Below are 25,541 nucleotides of genomic sequence, written 5' to 3'. Positions count from 1 at the left end.
AGGCCCCAAGGCAAAACGTAGATGAACAGAAACAGGTTAAGTTAAAAGAGCTAGTGGGACAAGCCTGAGCTAAGGTCAAGCACTCATAATTTATAAGTCTCTGTGTCTTTATTTGGGAGCCGGGTGGTGACCCAAAGAACATGTCAACTACACCAGCCATTCAGCCTGCGTAAGTCTGGCCGTAAATATTTATGTGGTTCATACTAGTGGCAGATGGCCTTGGTTTAGTTCCAAAGAAGTGAATGACCTGTTGGCATCTGTTGGTCTCACTGCTGACACTGTGGCATCAAGGACATTCATCTGTTGGGATGACTCCAGGTCAATAAATGCTACTGATAAATGAACAACGCACATTTAAATAGAATGGTTATGAGTATTTTCAGTTTTCAGGAAACAAACTCTTCACTCTAGAAAGAAAGGGGATGTCAATGAACTCATTAGTCAAGAACTGCAGCTTATTTAATTTGATATTCACACTGGCATCTTGGAAATGTCCAACCTATATAATTTTAAAATAGAAAATATTGAAGTCATAATGGCATTAATTTGTCATATCTAAACTATTTGAAAACTGTTCCTCATTAAGAAAACAAACAGCGACTGAGAACTTACAGGAAAAGTAGGACTAGGTAAAGTAATCTAAAAAATCAAAAGGGGTTAAGACAAAGGGTGGAAAATAGAACAAGAAATCAACTGCTAGATAAGAAACATTTATTTTTTTCTATCCTAAAACTGCAGAAAAACTGCAAAGCCAGGACTCAACGTGAGAGGTTTTTAGATAGAAGGTGCACTCCTTATGAGTCAGTCTCAACTAGAAAGGATTTTCACCTGTTTCCCCACATTTTCCCTGGGTTCCCAGAAAACTCAATTATGCTTCAGTCTTCTATTATCTGGTAAATAAACTGAAAAACGGAGCTCAATTCCACCATGAACTAACCATTATCCCTCTAACAGCAAGTAACTTATGGAACTCCACCAAGCATAGGACGATTCCAGCCAAGGATATAGGAGCCAGTTTTTGCATCTTTATCCTACTTTGAGGCCTTATTATTTTATGTGTATGGTGTTTTGCTGAATGGATGTCTGTGCACCATGCCTGTGCATCGGATCCCTTGGAACTGGAGTGATGGTCATGAGCCACCATATGGATGCTGGAAGCCAAATCCAGGTTCTCTGGAAGAGCAGCCGGTACTCTGAACCACTTAACCAGCTGTTCTCAAACTGTAGATCGTGACCCTTTTGCGGGGTTGAATGAGCCTATCACAGGAGTTACCTAAGACCATTGGAAAACACAGATATTTACATTACAATTCATAACTGTGGCAAGATTACAGTTATGAATACCAACAAAAATAATTGTATGGTTGGGGGTCACCACAACATGAGGAAATGTATTAAAGGGTTGCAGCATTAGGAAGGTTGAGAACCACTGGCTTAAACCATCGCTCCACCCCCATGGTGCCTTTGTTGTGGTGGTTAACAGGGACTGAATGAACCCAGGTCTCCCACCATAACTAGATAACATTCTCCTACAGAACCACATAATAAATTTATTTTTAAACATTAAGAATTATCCGTTTGCTTGTTCTGTAAAATGAGCTGTGTGTGTGAACACGGGTGCACATGTCATATGTATGGTGGTTGTCAGAGGACAATCACGGATGACAATGCTCCTTTTCATTGCCTTTGAGCCAGGGTTTCCCTGCTGCTGCCAGCAGGCTAGCTGGCTGCTGGGTTTCCAGGGACTCCACTGCCCCCGCTCCCCAATATGAGTACTTGTGCTACAAACCTGGTTTCTCCAAAGCTCTAGGGATTCACACTTGGGTCCTCACAATTTTACCTACAGGGTCATCTTCCTAGACTCTCATTTTAAGATGTGAGATGGGATCTCGCTAAGTTGTCTGGGCTGGTTTCAAACATATAATCCTCCTGTACCAGCTTCCAGGTAACTAAAACTACAGCATTTGCCAGCATTCTCAACTCAGTATTTTGAAGAATAAGGTATTAAAATCAGCAAGTGATGTTTATTTCTTCCCTCCTTAGTCACAGAGTCTATGACTATCAAGCTAAGGGATAACCACATCTATAGAATTTCTGGACTAAATACAGTAAGATACATCAAAGAGTTTCCTCTAATTGACTGTTTAGCTATTTGTTTAAAATGTTGTTAGTTTATTAAAATTTTCACAATATATTACTTTTTCCAACAACATAAGCCAATATGAAAATATTAAAACCCAGAGTTCCTGTCAATATTTAATAAGACTATTCTTTAAAAAGCCTTATATACTTCAAGTTCAAGTATCTCAGCAAACCAGAGCTTTGCTCTATGTACAAGACTGTGCCCAAAGCAAAAACATTAAATATATAATTTTAATAATGAAAACCTACAGTATTAGAAACCAAACCATGTAGAGAAAAAAATCAAATCATTTAGGTGAAAGGGTAACAAACACTCATTGAAGGATAATGCAGCCTTCAGGGGAAATATGCATATGAATAAAGTTTATGAAACTGGTTCAGTGCCTCTGCAGAGAAAAATTTTAGTTTATTTTAAAGCTGCCTATAAAATGCTTTCATTATTGCAACATGAATTATTTATAGAAAAGTATGAATTTAACTTGAAAGTTTACAATTTTATTGAAGGATCTTAGGAATTATGAGGGAAGTCAGGAATATATCACTTTATGTATATAATATTTGGGCAATTCTTTAATTATACAATTTCCAGAGAAGTTAAGATTTTCTATTATCTGACCCAGGGACACACCTTTCTGTTCTTTTTCCTTCTCAGCCTTAAAAAAGGAGATTGAAGCCGGGCGATGGTGGCGCACGCCTTTAATCCCAGCACTCGGGAGGCAGAGGCAGGCGGATCTCTGTGAGTTCGAGACCAGCCTGTTCTACAGAGCTAGTTCCAGGACAGGCTCCAAAGCCACAGAGAAACCCTGTCTCGAAAAACCAAAAAAAAAAAAAAAAAAAAAAAAAGGAGATTGAGATACTTCTTTCATTTTAAAATTTACACAGAATGGCTCTTAAAGTTGACAGTTGATAAACATTATTCCTGTAAGACACAAGCTCTAGTTTAAAAACCAGGAATGCCTCAAGTTAGTAAGCCATTTCCTGGTGTTCCTGAAGTTAACAGAGTATTATGAGCTGAGCGTTTGATGTGAAGTTTGCTGGAGCAGAACCACGTGTTCCACTGAGAACATTCAAACAGATGCTGTATTTAGACGATTCCTTTTAACCAATTTTCTGATTAGTCCTTAATGATGCGAGGGCTCTCAAGGGGGCCACAGAGTGCTTGAGCATTGTTTGTAGTCTACAGCCTTTTGAGCTTTTCTATTGAGAACTAAGAGAAAATTACCCTGACTTACACAATCATGTTCCAACATAAAATAAAATTCTTAATTTTTAAGACATCTCCCCCTACAGCAGCTCAAGGGAAAACACATTGTGGTACCAAAACTGAGTGAGAGTTTCTTTGTTTTCTCGGTCAGTGACCTGGAGAGCTGTGGTGACTGACTAGGCTAGAACCTGTGTGCTCCTGGAGTAGTCAGTCGGCTTCAGTTGTATATGAGAAACTGCTCCATATCCCCTAACTTTACAGAACATGAATTCCTTAATTAGCACGAGAAGTGTCAATTTATGAACACCAGAGGGCAGTAAAGCACTGGAAAGAATATTTAAATTACAGGCCTAAAAGAGGTGTGTCAGTATATTCTTTTTTTAAAACCAAAATCCTAACACTTTAATGAAGTTATTTGGTTTTGTGCTGGTGACATATAAAGCATTCTTTAGTACATCATTTTGGATGCTACTTACTTTGCAAAATCCAAATAAGAAATGTGTCCATGATAAAACCCTGGCTTCATCTCGTTCCAGGTGGTAATATTCTTTACAAAGCGTACCTAGAAGAGGAGGACATATCATTACCTCGCTGCAACGTAAAGGAAATGGCATCTGACCCCTGTGAGCACCCTTCAACAACCCCCACCCCGTTCCTCCGTTCCTGAGGTCTGCAGCGGGAGCCTCCAGGCTTCTGGTCTGAGGGGGCCGGCCAGTCTCCAGTGTCCTGGTTGTGGGTGCTGAGAATTTTAACCCTAATGTTCACAATTTTTGAATAAAAGTTTTGTTCTTTTGGCACACACACAAAAAGAAGGAAACGGCATCTGAGAGCAGCAAAACACCGCCCACTCGGGAGCAGGATAGTGATGGAGGAGGGTCGTCTTTCTATCTGTTGATTTCATTGGTTAAGCAATAAAGAAACTGCTTGGCCCTCATAGGTTAAATCATAGGTGGGTGGAGTAAACAGAACAGAATGCTGGGAGAAAGAAGCTGAGTCAGAGAGTCGCCATGATTCTCCCACTCCAGGCAGTCGCAGGTTAAGATCATTCCTGGTAAGCCAGCTCGTGGGCTATACAGATTAATAGAAATGGGCTAGTTCAGGTGCGAGAGTTAGCCGAGAAAAGGCTAGATATAATGGGCCAAGCGGTGTTTAAAAGAATACAGTTTCCGTGTAATTATTTCGGGTAAAGCTAGCCATGTGGGCGGCCGGGTGCTGAGGACACAGCCCCGCCGCTCTTACTACTACAGGATAGAGTCCCAGAACTTCGACAATTACAGAGCTGGAAGACACGTTTGAAGTAAAGGCAGATAGTGAAATCGGTATGTACTAATTTACCACACCCAGGAACAGTGGAGTACACAAGGTGGTAGGTGGTGCAGGGGTAAATCATGGATGCCAACTTGACTAAACTGGAATCAACTAGTAAGCACAGCACAGCTGTAAGAGATTCTCTTGGCCAGCTATTTACTAGAATTGGAAGTACACAAAAAGTTAACACGAAAAATTGTATAGTGCACTTAATTATTTTAAAGAATTGAGAAAACAGCTAGTTAACGAGTTTGAGTGCCAGCAGCTCCACAATTTCTCAAAGGCAGTCAGTCTGCACAATAAGCCGGAACTGGTCAGGACTCCCTTCTGGAGAGGAGATACTCACAGCAAGGCCACTGCTCTCCACTGCAGCGACACCAGTCCCAGAAGACCAGCGTCCGAACTGTTGACACTGTGTCAGCCTTTCGTCTACATCAGGCCCGAGTTGCATGGCCCTATCCTACAGCATCTGCCTTTGGGCTTCTGACATTACCGCAGTGAGTGAGGATGAGTGCTTTCTCCAGGAGCCTGATGGGAAGTTAGGAAGGACACGACAAGTGCAGCTCACAAGTCGGGAAACGTCCACGGGATAAAACAAGGTCCTGGACAGTTTAGGCTTAAGGGACGCATTATTAACTCATACACTGAGGCAAATGGTAGTAACATTAAGAGCCACAAACATACATGTATGTGTATGAGGTTCTTGTGCTCTTTCCTATTCATTCTTTAAAGTCAGCACCAAGTAGAATAAAAATATAAAATGGCAAGTGAAAAATAAAGTATTAGATAATCCAAAATCATGCACAACATGAAATGTGTTTGTAATACTAATTATGTTGGGTCCTATGTAAATCAAGTATTTCTACCAAAAATAAAGAGGGACTGGAGAGATGGCTCTGTGGTTAAGAGTACTGGCTACTCTTCCAGAGGAAGGGGAACCTGGGTGGATTCTCAGCATCCACATGGCAGCTCACAACCACCTGTACTTCCAGTTCCTGGGGATCTGACGCTCTCTTCTGGCCTCTACAGTCACCAGTCATGCAGATGGTGCACGAACATACATGCAGGCAAAACACTTATAATAAATACACTCATTTTAAAAAGAAAAGAGGAGGAAGAAAAGGAAGAGGAAAAAGAGGAAGAGGAGGATGACGAAGGGAAAAAAGAGGTAATTTTTCACTGTGTAAGACATGCTCAGAAACTCAGATATTTTCCAAAAGTGGAGCTAGATGAAATTCTAAGGAAATGCTGCTGGAGAACGCAGAGGTCAGAGAGAACCAGAGCACACAAACATGGAGTAGAACATGTAAGAGACTCACAGAAACAGGAGTCAGACGTACACGCCAAGCGTCCTCTCTTACCCCCAGACATTCCTAGGATGGTCACTAGGAACCTGAGGCATTCTGAGGATAAATGACACGTCCCACCTGTGCTCTCTAACATGGGGAATCTCAGGAGGTTGGGTTAGACGGCTGTTAGTTTTCTCAAACTTGAAAATGCAAACCAAGCCACCCAGAATTGCTGTGGAGATAGATCCCAATGCAGCAGTTCTGAAGCAGTGTCTGGAATTCTGCACTTCTAATAACCCTTTAGGAGGTGCCGTTGCTCACACCCAACCACAGTGAAGAACAGACTTTCAGAAAGGATGGGCTTAGGAACCAGCTCTTAGCTTTGTTAATGTGAGGCTTGTTTTGTGGTGTTAGCAAAGAAGGCCTGAGGGCTACAGAAACTCTTGGGCAAGGTTATCCTCACACTGTTGCAAAACAATACACTGAAATCCAGCAGGTGTTTTGGTAATCACACCAGCTACTACAGTACACAAAACAAAGAGGGTGCAGAAGCAGTGAACCCTGTCTACTTTGTACTCATTCTCTGTAACCCCTACCTCTCCAGTGAGGGCTTAAGTCTACTACAAGCACGCATTTCACACACAGTTCAGATTAAAATACTTCCAGTCTGTTAGAGGCAGGCGTAGAGAAAAGGCATGAATATTATGCTATATCCAATCCTGAACTTATTAGTGAACCAGAGTTTTAGAGGTAGAAAAGAACAAGGGAATCCTGTAGTCTTTACTTTTCAAGGAACACTGAAAACCACATTATCTTAAACTGGGGGGGGGGGGGGGGGGCTGTCTCAAGAGGCTTCAAATGAGAAGAATTTCAGTATGTTGCCTAAAGATTGTTCTTGTGATATTTTGGTGAAGAAAGTGGCTGCCTTTTGCCCTTGTCAGAAGTCTGCCTGGGACTAAGGTGAAGAGACTTGGATTAATTCTGTTGGCAAAGGAAATCTGGCTATCAGTGGTGACTCAAATGAAGACTTCTAATGAAAAGGAGCAAGCTGAGAAAGGTAAATATGAAATGTAAAATCTGAGGAGAAAAGGAGCACCAGGAAGTCAAACGGAGCTAAATTCTCTGCTCAAGGAGATAAACAGATTAAGAAATGTAATAAAGGGCAAGATCCCACCCAGCTAAGTTTCCAAAATGTAAAAAGGAATTTAAGAAAAGGTTTAAGAGCCAGGTGTAGTGATGCATGCCTTTACTGCCAGAACAAATAAAAGTCTTCTGCACTCAGAAGGCAGAGGCAGGCAGAGCTCTGAGCTCAGGACAGCCAGGTCTACAGAGTGAGTTCCAGAACAGCCAAACCTAGGCAGGGAAGGCAACCATGGAAAACAGAAAGCTAGTGTAGATGCAACTGAACAAGGGGTCATATTCCAGACCCAGCAATCAGCAGAACTTGGTGTCTTTGGCCACGTGGTTCTGACGTTAAAGATAGAGGAAAGGGGCTATGGAATTTGCCTTTGCAACTACGGAAAACCACTAAAGCCAGGCATGTGTCAGGGCTTTTCCTGAACAGGGGCCCAGAGAAGCTATTGTATGAAGCTGTGAAGTTGAAGCCTGGATTGCCTTGAAGAACCCAAGACGTCGAAAATGCCAGAGCTGTGGGATACTTACTGAGGAGAGCTGCTAACAGGGAGTGGAGCCAGTCCAAGAAAAGGAAAGGTGCTATAGTCAACAAAGCTGAAAAGGGTTGGAGATCTGAAGAGCACTTTGACATCAGACATGGAGATGCAGAGTTTTGAGTGTGTCAAGCTGGTTTTTGGTCTTGTTTTGGTCCAGTATTTTCTCACTGCACTCTCTCCTCTACGTTTTGGAATGGTAATGTATATCCTATATCATTATATATTGGAAGTATGTGGTCTGCTTTTTGATTTTGACTTTACAAGAGCATACAAACTGTTAAATAGTATGAGAACATTATAGACGATGGGGACTTGGGAAGTTGGACTGAACGCATTTTTGCATTATGATATGGCTACAAGCCTTTGGAGCCCAGGAAGGGTATGTGGTTTGGAAGAAAATGGCTCCCAAAGAGAGCAGCACTAATGGGAAGTGTGGCTTTATTGGAGTATGTATGGTCTTGTTGGAGGAAGTGTAGAGACAGTTCACTTCCTGCTGCTTTTGGATCAAGATGTAGAGTTCTCCAGCACCACGTCTACCTACTCACCATCATCTCCCCAACCGCCACCCTCCCTACCATGATGGTGATAGACTGAACCTCTGAAACTCTAAGCCAGCCCCCCATTAAATGCTTTCTTTATAAGAGCTGCTACAGCCATGAATCTCTTCACAGCAACAGACACCCTAACTAGGACCAGGGCTAAGTGGTGCTTCCCACTCTTTCCTCTGGAACACAGCTGGAGCACGGGGGAGTGCCCTTTACAGGGGTCACTTTCAACCACGCCCCAAGCTGTCTCATGGAGATGCTGTGAGTAAGCCATTAGAAAAGGTCAGCTTGGATGGCCTCCCTTTGAAAGTATCTGTTGAGCCGCTTTTCCTTTTAGCCATGTTTAATATTTAGGCTCTAGTTTCCAAATGCTCCCCGTTTCCATCTCCACTTTTCCTCCACCCACCTGGTCCCCGCTCCCCACCTATCATTTTCCGCCCTCTCACTCCCGCACCACACGCTGGGTTCTCCCCATTTGTTTTCTTCTAGCAGTCCATGCCAGGGCATGCTGCCCACAGGGTTTGGCTGAGTCACCCAGTGCATTTTACAGATTCTTCCTTTTATACCAGGCGAAGGGCAATAAAACCCAACAGCATCAAATGACGTTTAGGAGGCTGAAAACACTGGACACTGGCAGAGGGAGAAGAGAGAATACTAATAAAAGTTTCTACACTCTGACTGAAGCATGCTATCAAAAAGGATGGTTCGGAAAGGGTAGTTAGATACAGTACATGAAAATAATGTTTTTATGGCTAGCCTGGAGCAGATTCTAAACTATGACTTCTGTCGGGTTTTATAACTCAAGCAGAGCCAGGCTAGCGAGTAATCACAAGACACCTTTAGGGAAAACACAAGCAATGTAGGTGGTGGTCCATGATTTATTTGCTTGTTGAATCGGACCTGAACCAATTCTAAAGGAAAGAGCTAGGAAAGCACCTTTGCATGAACAGTATCTGGGCCTACATTCACGACAGGCTTGACTTCAATCACAAAAGAGCTCCTTCTGCTATCTGAAAGACTGGGGTATCCCTGAATGCCCTGGCATGCTTCCAACTTTGTAATTACTATCTATTGAGATTAAGACTACTATTAACTTGAGTAATTACTATTCACCAATTCCTACTGATAAATTTACTTTAAATAAACATTTCTTGTCTAGCCATAGGCATATTGTTTAAGGCTAAACCAGAGAGAAGGTTTTCTATACTCAGGAAAACTAGTGAGAGGATAGAAAAAGCCTAAGCTCAGCTGCAACAGAGGGCACAGAGTCTGAGGTTCAGACCTGAGCTGCTCAAGAGTCCTAAATCACCCAAGAAATATCAACCTTCCATCAGAGGATTTACTCTGCTTATAGCTGGAACCATGGTGCTGTGGTCAGTTAAGGACTACCACCAAAATCGAGGCTGGCTCATTTGTTTGCACATTCATCATTTAACAATGTATCAACTATCCTCAATGTCTTGGTTACCCATTTGAGGCACAAGGCATGAGGCAAATAGTGGACAAGCAAGATGTCTGCCCTCAAAGGCAATACAGTACAGTAGAGGAAAACAAAAAGAAATAAAACCAATATGTAACCTAATTTTATAAACTGATTAGTAACAGGAGTGATGTGGTTCCAATACTTTGGAAGGAGCATTTAATATAGCACAGGATGACTAGTCAAGGTTCAAGACACTAAAAGGATAACATGAAGACAACTGAAGGAGAAATTTATTCTACAAGAAGGTAAGAGCAGAGGTCTTGAAGTGAGGAAGGCCTCATACAGTCAATGAGCCAAAAGGCTAGTATCTAGTGGATAAGAAATTTGGATGCTGTAGGGAAAATAAGAACATGAATTTAAAGATAAATAAAACTTTCTGGAATGATCTCAATGTGTCTTTGTATACCATTTAACTGTGTTCTAAATCACTGATCCTCAAATTGTAGCATCAAGTGGAAGCTTTTTAAAAATTCAGAACATCAAGCTCCATTTAGGTCTTCAGAGTAAGAACCTGCACTTTGACCAGTGATTAGCTTACATATAAAAGGTTCCAAATGCTTAGCTGCCATGTTGCTCAGAGAAGTTAACATAGCAAACTAACTAGGTTCTAATGAAAATGAGCACGAGTAAGCTTGAGAGTAAGTTAACAAAACACACATGCATATACAATAGAAATATCTAAATGTGTTGTCCTATAGGGCTAGATACTTTAAATGTTTAAACCAAGAAGGCTCACAAATAATCAACTAGGCATATGAGAAGAGACTGGATTTAAGAGGAACACACAGGATGCTGCCAATCACACTACTGTTCTTACCTAAAAGAGCTGTGTCTCTCAGCAATTCTTTCTCTTAAAAAAAAAAGGTATTTTATTTTTTATGTGTATGAGTATTTTGGCTGCATGTGTCTCTGTATACATGCATGCCTGGTGCCCACAGAGGCAAGAAGAGGAACTTGGATCCCTTGGAACTGAAGTTACCAATGCCTATGAGGTAAGATGAGTGCTGGGAATCAAATCTGGGCCCTCTGGAAGAGCAATCAACACTCTTAACCACTGAGCCACCTCTCCAGTCCTTGCCAATTCTTTTTAATCACCTGAATTAAAGGCCACCTCAAAAACCAAACTCTAACAAAGGTCACTTCATTTTAATCACTTAGTTTCTTGTGCTTTATATTCTATTAATTTCTTCTTTAAAAACCTTTCTTCTCCAACTGTCCCAACTGCTTAATTTCAGACAGGAGGCTAAGGTAGAACATCCCTGCATATTTGAAGCCATCCAAAGCAACAAAATCTACACTATGGAAAAGGCAAAACGGTATGGAGCCAACATTCAAACTGCTTACCTAGACAGTTATCCTTAACTGTTAATATACTGCAACTTCAGGTGTGCTGTCTCTATGTGTAGACATACTCACTGTTCTCAAGTACATGAGAAAAGCACACACCCACACTTCATTCTTACATTGTGTACTGCTTATGAACAAGGACCTTATTGTTTTAAATCAAATGTCCAACTACATACAGATCTCACATCTTTGCTTTCCACACCTTAGTCTCCTGTAGTCTGAGCCTCTACCCCAGCACCTTGTCCTGTTGGTTGTCACAACATTGGAACTTCAGCAAAGAGAGGGGAAGTTGTTTCCCAGGATGTTCTAAGACATAAATGTCTGCAGTTATGTCCAGGTAAAGCATTTTGGTGAGATTATCATCACTGATGTTTCCATTATCCTCAATTTCTGATTCTGTGTCTTAGGCTCTCAAGTCAATTATATAAATCTCTTTCAAAGACATGCCCTGGCTTTTCATTTCATTGGTATTTCTCCCAAAGACTGTGGCACAATCTTCATATGTATCACATGTTCAGTAAGGTTAAATGACACACTTGAGAGCAAAGCTGGTAACTTTCCAGGATGGCTAGGAGGCCATTGCTGTCATCCCACTGAACAGCTCTGTATTAGACTAGACATGCTTAGTGTTTTGCTTCTAAACTAAGAGAAAAGTAATTCAGCATGTAAGGAATTGGTGCCTAGTATGGTTCATACATGATGTGCAGTGCTGGGCTGGGTGGGATGAGCTGGATTGGGTAGGACTGGATTGGATTGGATTGGATTGGAGGAGCTCCATTTCGATACATGAGCATCCAAAAGGAGCAGGGTCTCCTATCACAGCCACAGCTTTTTTATGAGGCAATGGGGCTTTAAATGGAGGGTCTGTACAACAGCACACTCACTAAAGTCAGACATAGATTTGAAGCTATTTGCTTAGAGAGGTCTAAAACCACCCGTAATTTCTCCTTAATTTGCTGAATATTATGATATAACATTAAAACAGAGCAATAGTATAGAATATGGAATACTTAAAAGCTGACTTCAGAGTAACGTAGTCTTAAGTTTGCGTTCAGATGAAGCTCTTTGGGTTGTAAGGGAAACACTCTAAACATGCCATGCTAATGATAGGGAGCCCCAACATGGTTTGTTTTTAGAAAACAGCTTCTACACAGGAGATGAGAAAACATTACATATGCTGTATCGGAGGACACGTCTGTGTAAGCCACTCCTAATTAGGACCAGGTTTTGAGTTACTGGCTGACATTTGGGATATGTCATTTAATGCTTAAGACCACTTCCCTAAAGTGTCTACAAAGAACACAAACAAAAACCAAACAAACCTCTCAGTGCTGTTCACTATACAAGCTGACTGCTTTAGGCCAGCACTTCTGCTTCTCTGCGCCCTCCTTATGTATAAATACCAAGTGCTGCAAGGAAAGCAGAGGTTGGAGCCCATCCAAATGCAACTGGAAAATGCAGCCACGGTGCTGATAAATGTCATGTGTGCCGAGCGTCTCCACATTCACATTTCATGATGGAAAAAAGCAAGCATGTCACTGCCAGAAAACTTCGGAAGGTTGGACACAAAATAAGTAAAAATTGGACAAACAAGTGAATCATAAAAAATACTGCTGAGGAAATCTGACATTGTTCTGACATGCTCCTTTTAAATCAAGGTAAGATATGCAATGCAAAAATGCAAACCCACTACGCGGAATGCAAAATTAATATTTAGTAGGCTGTCCCTTGAGATATACAGTACTGTGAGTTTTTTTTAAATAACCAAGAGTGTAAAAAAGCTTATGTTTCCTTTTATTTACAGAAAATTGTTTTAGCTAACAGACATATATTTTGGGTTCTATGTAAAATAAATTATCTTATAAACAACCAAAAAGTAGATGGGTAGGTGATATGTATCTACCACTAGTCTTCAAAACCTGTATGAGTTTTCTTCCCTCCCTGTTGAGTATAAGGGCTATAGATGCACTTACCACTGGGAAAATGTTCAAGTCCATAACAAAACAAGTTCCGCTGCTTTCGAACAGCTGAAGCCCTAGCTGCAGAAAGATAATGGATACCAGCTGGCTATTGAAGCCACTCAATGGTATCTGGGATTACCTAGGATTTTAGTTTCTTTTTATTATGGTCAAATACCCATCATCCTCAATATTTACAATGAGAAATTTATAATTATAGTCATCACTGCACGTGTGTGGAAAAGTGTAAACTACTTCTGAAAGAGATGAATAAACTAGATTTCATTTAACAATCTCATGTACTTTAAAATACTATTTTATGAAGGTACCTATCCACCCGATCATCCCAAACTCCTGACAATCAAAAGATAAGATTTTGATAAAGACACCAGCCACAGTCTGTTCTCCAGGAGGCTAATCTGTGGCTAATATGCACATGAGTTACCAAAGATGAAACTCAGGAAGCTATAAAGAACTGCATACAAGTATCGAGCCAATACTTCCTCATAGTAAATTGAGACGATAAAGTAACTTTTGCTGCAGGCATCTTATCAAGTTTAAAAAACAAAACAAAACAACCAAGCATTGGGCATGGCGGTGCACACCTGTAATGGAGCACTTGGGAGGCAGAGGCATATGGATCTCTGTGAGCTTGACGACAGCCTAGTCTACATTGTTAGCTTGAGGATAGCCAGGACTACACAGAGAAACCTTGTCTCAAAACCACCAACAACCAAGGGATTCCATATGGAAGAATATCAAAGCTGTGCCCAAAACTTCTAGCCATTTATCAGTTTGCTTATTTCACAAATACTTGACTACGGATTATATGGAAGAAAATATGTCAAGTATTTGGAAGATTATAAATTCGGGAAGAAGTTGGTTGTCCCCTCCCCACAAAAACTGACAACAGGGCTCGTATCCCTTTTAAGTCACTTCGTCCCCTGCAACACCAGATTTGAGGGAACACCAGAAAGCATTTTCGTGTTCCCTACGTGATAATTACCTGATCTTGCAATGACATTACTGGGTTGTTTTTGGTAGTGTTGATGTGGAGAACATGGTATCTGTTCTTCGCACACAAGTCATAGGCGATGTTGGTAAAGGAGGTGCTCGCAGTCTTGGGAACTCTGTTATAAATGATGACTATATCATCTTCTTCATCGAAAGCTGCATCTTGCCGAGGGCCATCCATTGTATGCCGCTGTTCAATTTCCCGGACTTCATGTCTTGCAATTGCCCTTTCTGTAAGGAAAAGAAGAGCCAAACTAAGTTCTTTACCTTTTTTTTAAACACCTTACTATAAGAAAACTTACAAATTAAAAAAAAAAAAATGCACACCAAAATTAACCATCACACGAAAGCCTGTATATCCCACTACAGAAATCCACACTACAGGAAAAAAAAAAAAAAAACAAAAAAAAAACCCGACTAATGCCAATACATTTCCAACAATCCCTACACCTAAGGGAACAACACAGAACAGCAGAAAGATTCCAAGTCAGAGAACCAGGACGTCTACTGTGAGATAGTGTCTTCCATATATGACAGGGAAGATGTATCCATATTATCTAAAAAATTATGGTCACTTAATCAAATCCTGTAGAATGACAGCATCAAGTGATATGCCACTGGGTATGGAGAAATTTCACCAGGTCCTACCCCAAGATGAAGGTATATATGGGAAATTATGGCTGCTAAGATGATGTGGGATTCCCTTCTGTATACTGTTAATATGTTTTCTTGCCATTGGTCATTAAAGAAGCTGCTTTTGGCCAATGGCATAACAGAGTAAAACCAGGTGGAAAATCTGAACAGATGTAGAGAGAGAGTAGGTAGAGTCAGAGAGACACCATGTAGCTGTCAAAGGAGAAAGATGCCTGTCCACAGGATCCTTACTGGTAAACCATGAGCCTCATGGTAAAATATAAAATAATAGAAGTGGGATAATTTAAGACGTAAGAGCTAGCTAGAAATATGCTTCAGCTATTGGCCAAGTAGTGTAATGAATATAGTTTCTGTGTGGTTATTTTGGGTCTGGGCGATCAGGAAATGAACAAGCAGTCTCCACCACACTGAGACACCAGAATCAGTTTTCTCTAGTAATAAGCCCTAGATAGATTATCTAATTCCATGCTGTCAGCCCTAAACACACAAATGAGCAACAATAAATGGATTATGGATTCCAAAGGTTTGTGTATGTGTGTGTGTGTATGTGTGTGTGTGTGTGTGTGTGTAAAATAATAATTAAAGAGGTTATGAATTTGATAGGGAGTAGATGAACACTGGAGTTGGAGGGGGGAGAGAGGAAAAGGAAGACTGGAAATGATGTAAATATAGCACTCATATATAAATTCAAAAATTTTAAATACAAAGTAAAAAAATTGGCGAGTAAAAATATGGATAGTACTCCCAAATGGATAATAATGAACTCCCCTCCTTTTCAGTTTTTGAAAGTGTACTTAAGCAAGGAAGGCAAAAATTAAAGTATGAGTTTTGGTTCGCAATTCATGCATAGCAAACACTTAACACAGTGTCATAAAGAGAAGAAAAAGGCCTAAATAGAGCAGTGGTTTCTACACTTCCTGTCACTTTGCAAAATGACATCAATAAAGGGAAACATGATGGTTATATAATGAAAGAGGTAACTCTGAGAAAAGCTATACAAAAATACTGTACTTGAAATATTCCAGGGTAAAAGGTAATTATAAAAAAAATTCACAAAAATGCAGAAAACAGAGACACACAACAGTGTCCAAGAGTCCAGAACACAAAAAACACAGAACAGAAAATAAAATGCCAAAAAATATTTTTTTTTGGGGGGGGGGTTCGAGACAGGGTTTCTCTGTGGCTTTGGAGCCTATCCTGGAACTAGCTCTTGTAGACCAGGCTGGCCTCGAACTCACAGAGATCCGCCTGCCTCTGCCTCCAGAGTGCTGGGATTAAAGGCGTGCGCCACCACGCCCGGCCTCAAAAAGACATTTAAAGTGACTACAAATGAAATAAAGTGTCAATATTTGTGAGATAAGATAAAACAAGAGTACAGGAGAAATCTGGAGCTCATACACACACGAGAATAACATTTAATCAATAAAGGCAATACACAAATGGAAATGCCCATAAAGAGATGCTTGGAACAGTCATGGGGAAAGCAGAACAAAAGTACAATGAAGTCCCACTTGGACTCACTGTGTCAGCTGCTATTAAACAGTGTTCCTGAGGAAGCAGAGAAACCAGACAGAACACTCACTACATCCCTGGTAAGACTGAAAGTGCATTACAATAAAAAACATTTTTACATTTCTCAAAATTTTAAGTACAGACTCTGACATAGCGATTCCACCCCTAGGTAGATATTCTTAGAAACTTATGACAGTAAACAGAGGTAGTGCTTGGAACATACTAGATGTGACCTAGAGAACACACTAGATGCTAGTGGAACGTTCAGCTAAATTTAAATAGCTTAAAACAGCTAATTTATGTGATTTTCACGTAAAAATTTATCATCAGAAAAGTACAAGATACAGTTCTTAAAATATTAGCTCATTTTAATAATATTAAAAACAAAAACAAAAGGTTTATAAAATGCACTATTCTTTGTTTTTGAGTTAGGTTGACCCTGAGTTTTTTTTTTTTTTTTTTTTTTTTTTTTTTTTAAATTTATTTATTAAGGATTTCTGCCTCGTCCCCACAACCGCTTCCCATTTCCCTCCCCCTCCCCCGATCAATTCCCCCTCCCTCATCTGCTCGAAGAGCAATCAGGGTTCCCTGACCTGTGGGAAGCCCAAGGACTGCCCACCTCTATCCAGGTCTCGTAAGGTGAGCATCCAAACTGCCTAGGCTCCCACAAAGCCAGTACGTGCAGTAGGATCAAAAACCCACTGCAATTGTTCTTGAATTCTCAGTATTCCTCATTGTCCGCTATGTTCAGCTAGTCCGGATTTATCCCATGTTTTTTCAGACCTAGGCCAGCTGGCCTTGGTGAGATCCCAATAGAACATCCCCATTGTCTAAGTGTGTGGGTGCACCCCTCGTGGTCCTGAGTTCCTTGCTCGTGCTCCGTCTCCTCCTGACCCTGAGTTTAAAATCCACCTATTTTCAAGAGCACACCTCTGTACTGGACCTGTATCTGAAATTTTCTTTGGACCACTAACCAACTCCCCCATAAAGACACAGAGACTTATTATTAGTTATGAATGCTCAGCCTTAGCTTAGGCCTGTCCTGCTAGCTCTTTTAACTTAATTTAATTTGTTTCTACTTATCTACATTTGGACTTGGGGCTTTTTACCTTTCTTACATTCTGTATGTCCTACTTTCCTGGTTCCGCCTTGTCTGTCTGATTGGTCCCCTGCCCCCCAATCCTAAATTCCTCTTCCTACTTACTGTCCCTGACTGGAAGTACCAACTATATATAACTCCTCCCTTGCTACTGGCCATTCAGGTTTTAGTAGACCAATCAGGTGCCTTAGGGAGGTAAGGTAAAACAGTAACATATCTTGGCATAATTAAACAAATGAAATACTTCTTTACAAAGTTAAACAACATGCAGTAATGTAAACAAATGCAGCACAGCTTTGCATAGCTAAGAAATATTCTGCAACACTGCCTCATAATTAATTCTCCAAGAAGTTCATTATTATCTCCACTCAGTCAGGAAACTGACGTCAAGGACGTGACTGCTGGCTGATTACTGATGTAAGAACACAACTCCAGGTCAGTCTGACCCCAGAGTCTGTGCTCCACATTGCACTGGCTGAAATTTAGTATTTTTCTCACTGTACTTAAAAGAGAAGCGTCACAACTTTAGCGCCAAATCCTGCAGGACACAGTACCGAGATATACTCTTTTTTTTTTTTTTTTTTTTTTTTTTAATTTTTCGAGACAGGGTTTCTCCGTAGCTTTTGGTTCCTGTCCTGGAACTAGCTCTTGTAGACCAGGCTGGCCTCGAACTCACAGAGATCCGCCTGCCTCTGCCTCCCGAGTGCTGGGATTAAAGGCGTGCGCCACCACCGCCCGGCCCGAGATATACTCTTTAAAACTGTTCCTTACAGAAAATGTTTTTTACTTTGGAGTTTATGAAGCATTCTGTGGTTATTTTAGTAAAACAGATGGACAGTACTCAACTGTTTTCTAGGAACTAAAAAGCAAAACATGCTGTATTATCTGTGGAACTTCCTGTTAGTGCATCATTATTTCAAGATTTTTAATGTTAAAAAAATCAAAGCCAAAGCAAAATAATTCTTAAATTCCTATCATTTTAACAGTCCATTAATTGCACAATATTCTAAGTACTGTTCATGAACTTTTATGAAACAAGTCAGTTTTCTCTTGCTGGTGGTAGATCACTACACGGACAGTAAAGACAGTGTTTGTGGGGAAAAATAGCCTTCGTTACCCTATATCAGTCAGTAATTATGCCACATACATATTTGAGAAAGGTAAAATACTGTGAAAAAATTCAAGTGCTGACTACAATCACTGCTCTTTCCTCACTTCAATGACTTGGATATTCTGAAGCATAATGGAGTCTAGTCCAGTCATTCTTTTTAATGAATTTTTAACAAAGCATTATATCTCAAATTATTTTTCAAATTTTAGAGATGTATTTAAGTGTTCCTATTTCAGTTACCATCTCGTACAGAGCTGAATGAATGTCGCTGAAACAAATGTTCTGAAAACAAAATACTTCCAAACCTGAGAAGGGGGAAGAAGTGGTCTGGACAACACGCTGAACACGCTGAGCCTGAAAGGATGGGGCTGCTTTCAAGCGTGGTGATGACAAACAGGGGACAGCACAAAGCAGGGGTAGCAGTTAATAATACACATTATTATAATGAATACGGAATTACATAACAGCAGTAAAGAGAAGCAGCTGAAAAAAATACTGCACTTACATTGGGGCCAGGAACAATTCCATGTGTTTAAATGAACACAAATTCATCTAATTTTCAAAAGAATCTGTACATGACAATACTGCATAAAGCTGTATTCAAGAAGAGAAGTACATCCCTATTAAAACGCAGTAATTACTTTCTTAAGTCACAAGCAAGGACAGTTCTTAAGACATTTGTATTCAATGGCACAGGGACAGTACGTGACATTTTAAGCCCACACTAAAGACTAACATACATCCAAGTGTACGTGAACTAGACTATCATGTTGCATACAGAGAGAGGATAAAGGCATCGAGAAACACCCAGTACTGTGAAGCAAAGGATGCCCTGTCTCTGTAGCAGTATCCTAGGTGGACTGCCTCAACAGGAGGAGGTCTTTAAGGTCATTAGTATAGGCAAGCTCTCCAGGAGGGTGGAGTCAGGTGGAGTGGGGTAAAGCTGTTGGTCCCTGTTGATAATACAGACATTATCCTTGGGTGAGGACCAAACGATGAGACAGAAAGGACTCTAGAACAGAGCTAAAACCAGGACTCTCTGGGGTAAATAAACACTAAATTCCACAAAGCTCATAACAGAGCAAGCAAAGCAAAACAAACCAGAGTTAAAAGTGGGCCCACAACAGCTAAGCTAAAGGAGTAAGTGCATAGCGGTCTAACACATTTGTGTTTTATGCAGTGATATGAAGACAAGCTTGTCTTGGGACAATGTAGCTAGAGAAGCCACACTTCATATCCTCCTTTTGTCCCCAATGCCCATGCTTACATCTATGTATGATGGCGAAGATACAAAATAATCCCACACTAGTTCAGAATTACGTATAACAAAGGGTTATTTATTTAGGGGAGACTACCAGATCACTGTCCTAGATCACAGTCCTCTGTGAGAACAGGAACAGAGTCTAACAGTCGGACATGAGAGCCAGAAGCAAGAGAGGGATTCATGTCTTACAGATGCATCTATAGTATAAGAGACCACACCCAAGTGGATTGGTATCTTAAAGGCCAAAGGAGCTTCCACAGCATATGTATCCAAATTTGCCCCTTAATATATACCTGTATGTTGAAGAAAAGAATTAATTTCATGAACTGAGCAGTCACAACATTTCTGTGCAGTTTTAAGCAGTAAGAATGCTGTGACCATTTATAACCAGTCAAGTCATTTTTGCTCCAGGTTTATTAACTAATTAATTATCAATGCTTGAATATTGTTTCAGATTTTGGAGAAGAGCCCATGTTGGGAAGTCTGATGAAGTTTATAACAAAATCTTGAATGGGCCAGCACAGTTAAGCATCTAGAGTCCCAGTGCTAGTGAGGCTGAGGGAGGGAGCATCGCTTGAGCTCAGGGAGCTTAAAATCAGCCTTGCTGACATACCAAGAAACCGTCTATGGGAAAGTCTATGCAGCATGGGACAGAAGCTGCAAAAACAGGAAGACTACATACACAAGGATCCCTAGGAGATGGCTGAGGGGTGTGGAGGGAAGGAAGTCCTTTCTGTGGAAGACAAAAGGGCTGGAATGGGTTGGAGAATGACTGAACTAACAATCTAGCCAAAAAGAACAGCATGCACAAAGCCCTGGAAATGGCTCTGAGGAAGCTTGGACATAGGGGAAAAGGGGTGAGAGCAAAGTGGGGCCAGAGGTGAATGGCTGGGTAGTAGCCATAACAATATTGTGAGAGCTATACCAGGAATATGCTTTCTTTTCTCTGGTTTTAAAACAGTTCACTCCTGCAGCCTAAGCGGGCTTGACAACAACCTCTCACACCAGGAGAGGGAATACACACTTAGTATATCGTCACAGAGGCACACAAAGAGGTTCAAAGCAACAGAACACTGTTTCCACACAGGGGTCCAGGAACAAGACCGTTTCTTCAAAAGCACAGCACCAGTGCCGACAACGCAGTGTGGCACTGCTGGCCTTTCCTCTCAGGGCCACAGCAAGGGAGATAATGTCTGATTAGAGATGGATTCCTGTGGACAACAGGTGCCGAGAAGCCGAAGGAATTCTGCTCTTCGTTACTGAAAGCACACACAAGGTATCTCTGAAGACTCCACTAGAAAGGCCTGTAGGCTGAAGATGGATGCCACAACGGTACAGAAGAACTTTGGGTGAGTGTCCAGGCAGTGAGATTTCTCTGTCAATTCTACGTTTTGGAAGTTGTTTACAATACACTTTCTGTTTACTTAGGTAATACTATATCCTTCTGGAGTATTTGATGGAGTTGAAGAATATATAGTTTTTCTTAGTTATGAAAGATAAAGTAGATATAAATATTGCAACTGTAATTCTTGCTTGATAATTGTTTTGTTATATGTAATTTTACTATGCTAAAGTTAAAACCTTCCTTTTTATTTAAACAGAAAAAGGAAGGTGATGTGTAATTCCCTTCTGTATGCTGTGAGTACCACTGGTTAATAAAGGACTGCTTTGAGCCTATAACAGAGCAGGGCAGAAAGAGCTAGGCGGGGAAAACTAAAGTGAATACTGGGAGAAAGAAGGGCAGAGTCAGAGAGAAGCCATGTAGCCCAGTTGGAGCCAGACAAAACTTTACCCAGTAAGCCACTGCCACGTGGCGATACACAGATTAATGGAAATGGGTTAAATTAAGGTGGAAGAGTATCCAAGAAGAAGCTAGAGCTAATGGGTCAAGTGACAAGTGAATTAATTAATACAGTTTTTGTGTGATTATTTTGGGACTGAGTGGTCTCCTCACTAAATGGAACTGCTTGGAATACAGAAAATAAGTTCCCAGGAACAACCGCAAGGTTGTTGATTACTGTAAGCAGTTTTTACTATGCTGTTCACTCGCAAACACCTATATTTAATATATAAAGTGACAGATAAGCACCTGCAGCACACACAAGCTTGTTTTATGTCTCATACTGGTTCTGAGTGTTTCTTGAAGGCACAGAAACTCTCAGTACAACCCACTGCACATGACTAATGTGAGGTTCAGGTAGCGAACCACTCCATTTGCAAGTGAAAATAAAGAGGTGAAAATGTAGAGGATGTGAGAGGCCCAAAATAAATAATGCTGGGAAGAAGACACTATAAAAAGTCGTTACGATGTGGTGAAAATACATAACACTGCGGATTCAATTAAATGTAACCTTTGTAATCAGGCTAGAATGTTAGTTTTGGTATTAAAATGGCAAAATGATTCAGAGACTTTTGTCAATTTTTAGTGTACGAACAAATTGCCATTAAGTATATGTGCTTTGAGTGCTGAGATAAATACCACTGGAAGATTAAGGCCTTTGCAAAATCAAGAAAGAAATGCCAGGACTGTCCAAAGTTGCATTATCTTCCACAGTGCAGCAGCTGCACCTGGTGCTCCATTCATTAGTAAAAAACAAGAATAAGGAGTAACTAGGACTCAACTCCAGCTGGGTTTGAGCTCATTATCTAGAACTTAAAGCCGCAGCTGTTTCAAAACTAGAGCTAGCATGCTGCAAGCTCGACGTTTCGCTGGAGTTTGAAAGGCACCACATTCCGGGGCAGAGGTTCTCCATAGGAGCCTGCATCAGGGCCGCCTGAAATGAATGCTGCAGGAACTTATTCAGGACCTAAGAAACGGTTTTTCAAAAGCCCAGGTGACAACGTTGTGACACTCTAATACCCAAGATCAACGCCTCGAGGGAGTAATGATCAGTTGTAGGACGTCAAACAGTGCACTCTCACTTCTATTTCTCTGTGACTAGGAGGTGTTTGCATTAATATAGAGTCTGTGCTAAGGTTTGTTCATTTAAGCTAAATCCAAAAACAAGGCTACCCAACTAGTTGAGCGGTCAGGACATCGACTACCTTTTTACACAAAGCTCTAATTTTGAAGCTATTTCATTTTATTGATTTTATATGTATGAAGGTATGCCTACAAGTTTATATGCACATATATGCTGGTGCCTGCAGAGGCCAGAAGTTATCAGCTCTAGAACTGGAGTTACAAGGGGTGGGTTTGTGGGCTGCATCATGTGGGTGCTTAGAACTGAACTCAGGTTCTCTGGAAGAGCAGAAGGCACTCTTAACTGCTGAGCTATCTCTTTGGTCCCCATTTTATTTTTAATGTAGGCCAGTTTCTTAAATTTGGGTAGGTGGCCTAAGATAACCTAGAAATAAATCTAAATATAACAAAGCAATCTTAATAAAAATTAAATTTTAGACATATGATTATTTGATAAAAATTACTCAAAATTTTTAAATCTTATTTATAATTCTTAGATTTGACATTCATGTATTAAAAGTAAAAGGTACAGACTACTCAGATGACTTGGTGGGTAAAGTCACTTGCCACTTACACCTGAGGAACTGAGCTAGATCCCTGGGACCCAAATAAAGGCAAAGGCTGAGAGAACCAGAGCCAACCTCTACAGGTTGTCCTCTGACCTCTACATCAAGCGCACTCACGTACACACGTTTTGTTTTGCTTTGTTTTGTTTTTCGAGACAGGGTTTCTTTGTGTAACAGCTTAGTTGTTCTAGAACTCACTTCGTAGACCAGGTTGGACTCAAACTCACTGAGATCTGCCCGCCTCTGCCTACTGAGATCTGGGTTAGAGGTGTGCGCCATCACCGCCCAGCTTAAATTTTTTTTTTTGAGACAATGGTTTCCTCTATAGTTCACATTGGCCCCAGCTTCCCTACTGCTGAGATTCTGAAGAAGTCTTTCTACAAGCGTAGGCAATGAACGTTTTCCCTGGTCTTGTCCCATCTGTCCAGTTTACTACAACCTCTACAATATACAACCTCCATTCTTAGTTACCCACCCAGGGAGCAGCTCATGCACGTGTAAGCAAAAAGAATTAACCACCTGGCTCTAACATAAATGTTAAGATAGCACACTATTCAGCTCACAAGGACACTAGCTCCTTTATAAAGGTACTGATCCTTTACTATTTGATTGTACATTAACGATTTTAAAGCGAAATTCTTAGCATGCATACTAATGCCATGACAGTTTCTCAACAACAGAAATGAAAATCTTTAAACTTTGATATTATTTGAAAACATGACTCAGGGTTCTAAGAGACTCACTGTACCAGTCTGACACTAGAGTGATAGTTTTGAAAGTGTAGTTCCTTAAATAGTCACACGAGTTATCATATTTAGAAATCAAGAACTGTAGTCAATCTGAAATATTTAAATTTTAAAAATTTGTTTTAGCTTTACTTCTTTTAAAAATAGAAATGTTCTGTCTGCATGTACATATATGTACTATGTGCTTGCTTACGGATGCTATGAGGCACGATGTGGGTGATGGAAACCAAACCCGGGTCATCTGCAGGAAGTCAGTGCTCTTAAGCCCTGTGCCACCTCCCCAGCCCCAAATTTACAACCTTATAATGAAAACAATTAGTACAGCTTATGCAATCAAATTAACAGTCCACTGTTAACTTATTTTTCTCACTGCGGAATGTGGGAGAACCATATGTGATAGTCTTGGAGGCCCTTGATGGTGCTGCAGAATGACGATTCCCCAAGCACATACTGTGTACTTGCTGTTCCCTCTGTGCATTAGTGCTTGTGATGTGGGGATGACACTGTCGGGTGGAATAATTACTTTTCCACTGGTATCTCAGCCATTCCTATTATGAATTCCATTTTTGTTTTCATATTCTGAAACAGACCAAGGAGTAGGTAGTTCACTCACTTTTTAAAGATTTACATTAAGATTAAGAACTACTGCCTCTTTACTTTTGAAAATTAATTTGCTTTGCATATTTGAGACACATTACTTACTAGGTCAGTAATACCATCTCAATGACCAGGTGTCTCAACTAGCAGGCCAGTGGAACTAATTTCTCTCCCCTTCTTGCCTTTCATCACTACACTCTGATGGAGGAAGGTCATTGGCTAATAAAGACACTGCCTTGGCCCATTTTATTGGTTAGAGGATAGGTGGGAGGAGAAAACAGGACAGAACGCTGGGAGGAAGAGGAAGTGAGGTCAGAGACTCCACAGCTCTCTCCGGAGCAGATGCCTCAGCAGAGACGCCATGCCCTGCTCCCTGGCAGATACACGCGATGAAGCTCCGACCCAGGATGGACATAGGCTAGAATCTTCCTGGTAAGCGCACCTTGGGGTGCCACACACAGATGATTAGAAATGGGTTGATCGGGATGTGAGAATTAGCCTGTAAGTGCTAGAGCTAAAGGGCCAAGCTGTGCTTAAAAGAATACAGTGTCTGTGTAATTATTTTGGGGCATAAGCTAGCCGAGCAGGCGGCCGGGGTGCTGGGAACGCAGCTCCGCCGCCGCCCTTATTACTACAACACTCATCACTGGGATAGCAATATTCTAACAGTAGAGTGAACTACAAATCCAAACAAAAGTAAAAGAAGCTTTATGCAAGCTAGCAAGTCAACCATTTTAAATGAAAACGTGTAGCAGGAAATAGTAACTTATTATCCCCCCTCCCCTCAGGAGTCAGAGTCAAGAGGATAACTACAAGTTCCAGGCCAACCAAAGCTGCAAGTGAGACCATGTCCTGCTGGAGAAAATTATTTCAAGGTGTGTAACTTTTGTTTATGTTACATCTCTTTAAATCTGTGAATGTGACTCTTTGCCTGTCTAAAGCACCCGACGGTCTAATGAGGAGATGAACAGCCATAGTGAGGCAAGAGAAAGGATAGGTGGTACTGGCAGGTGAGAGAATATACAGAAGGAGAAATTTGAAGGAGGAGCAAGGGAGAACAAGAAAAGGAC

The 25,541-nt window shown here is 40.9% G+C and overlaps 1 protein-coding gene across 2 annotated transcripts in view; it reads right to left on the bottom strand.

The window, feature by feature from the left end:
• Positions 1-25,541, bottom strand: part of Hs2st1 (heparan sulfate 2-O-sulfotransferase 1) — a 121,340-nt gene that overhangs the window by 17,893 nt on the left and 77,906 nt on the right. For both annotated transcript variants that reach the window (XM_041653702.1, XM_041653711.1), the window contains exons 2-3: positions 13,953-14,191; positions 3,823-3,908 (exon numbers count right to left, since the gene is read on the bottom strand). In XM_041653702.1, coding sequence (XP_041509636.1) covers positions 3,823-3,908; positions 13,953-14,191 — 325 coding nt within the window. The remainder of the gene's footprint in view (positions 1-3,822; positions 3,909-13,952; positions 14,192-25,541) is intronic.

This window comes from Microtus oregoni, unplaced genomic scaffold, assembly GCF_018167655.1.
Source record: "Microtus oregoni isolate MIOR12 unplaced genomic scaffold, Mior012 000000F_ref0000247, whole genome shotgun sequence".
Classification (NCBI taxonomy): Eukaryota; Metazoa; Chordata; class Mammalia; order Rodentia; family Cricetidae; genus Microtus; species Microtus oregoni.
The sequence above is the reverse complement of the archived record's forward strand: the minus strand, read 5'-3'. Positions and strand labels throughout refer to the sequence as shown.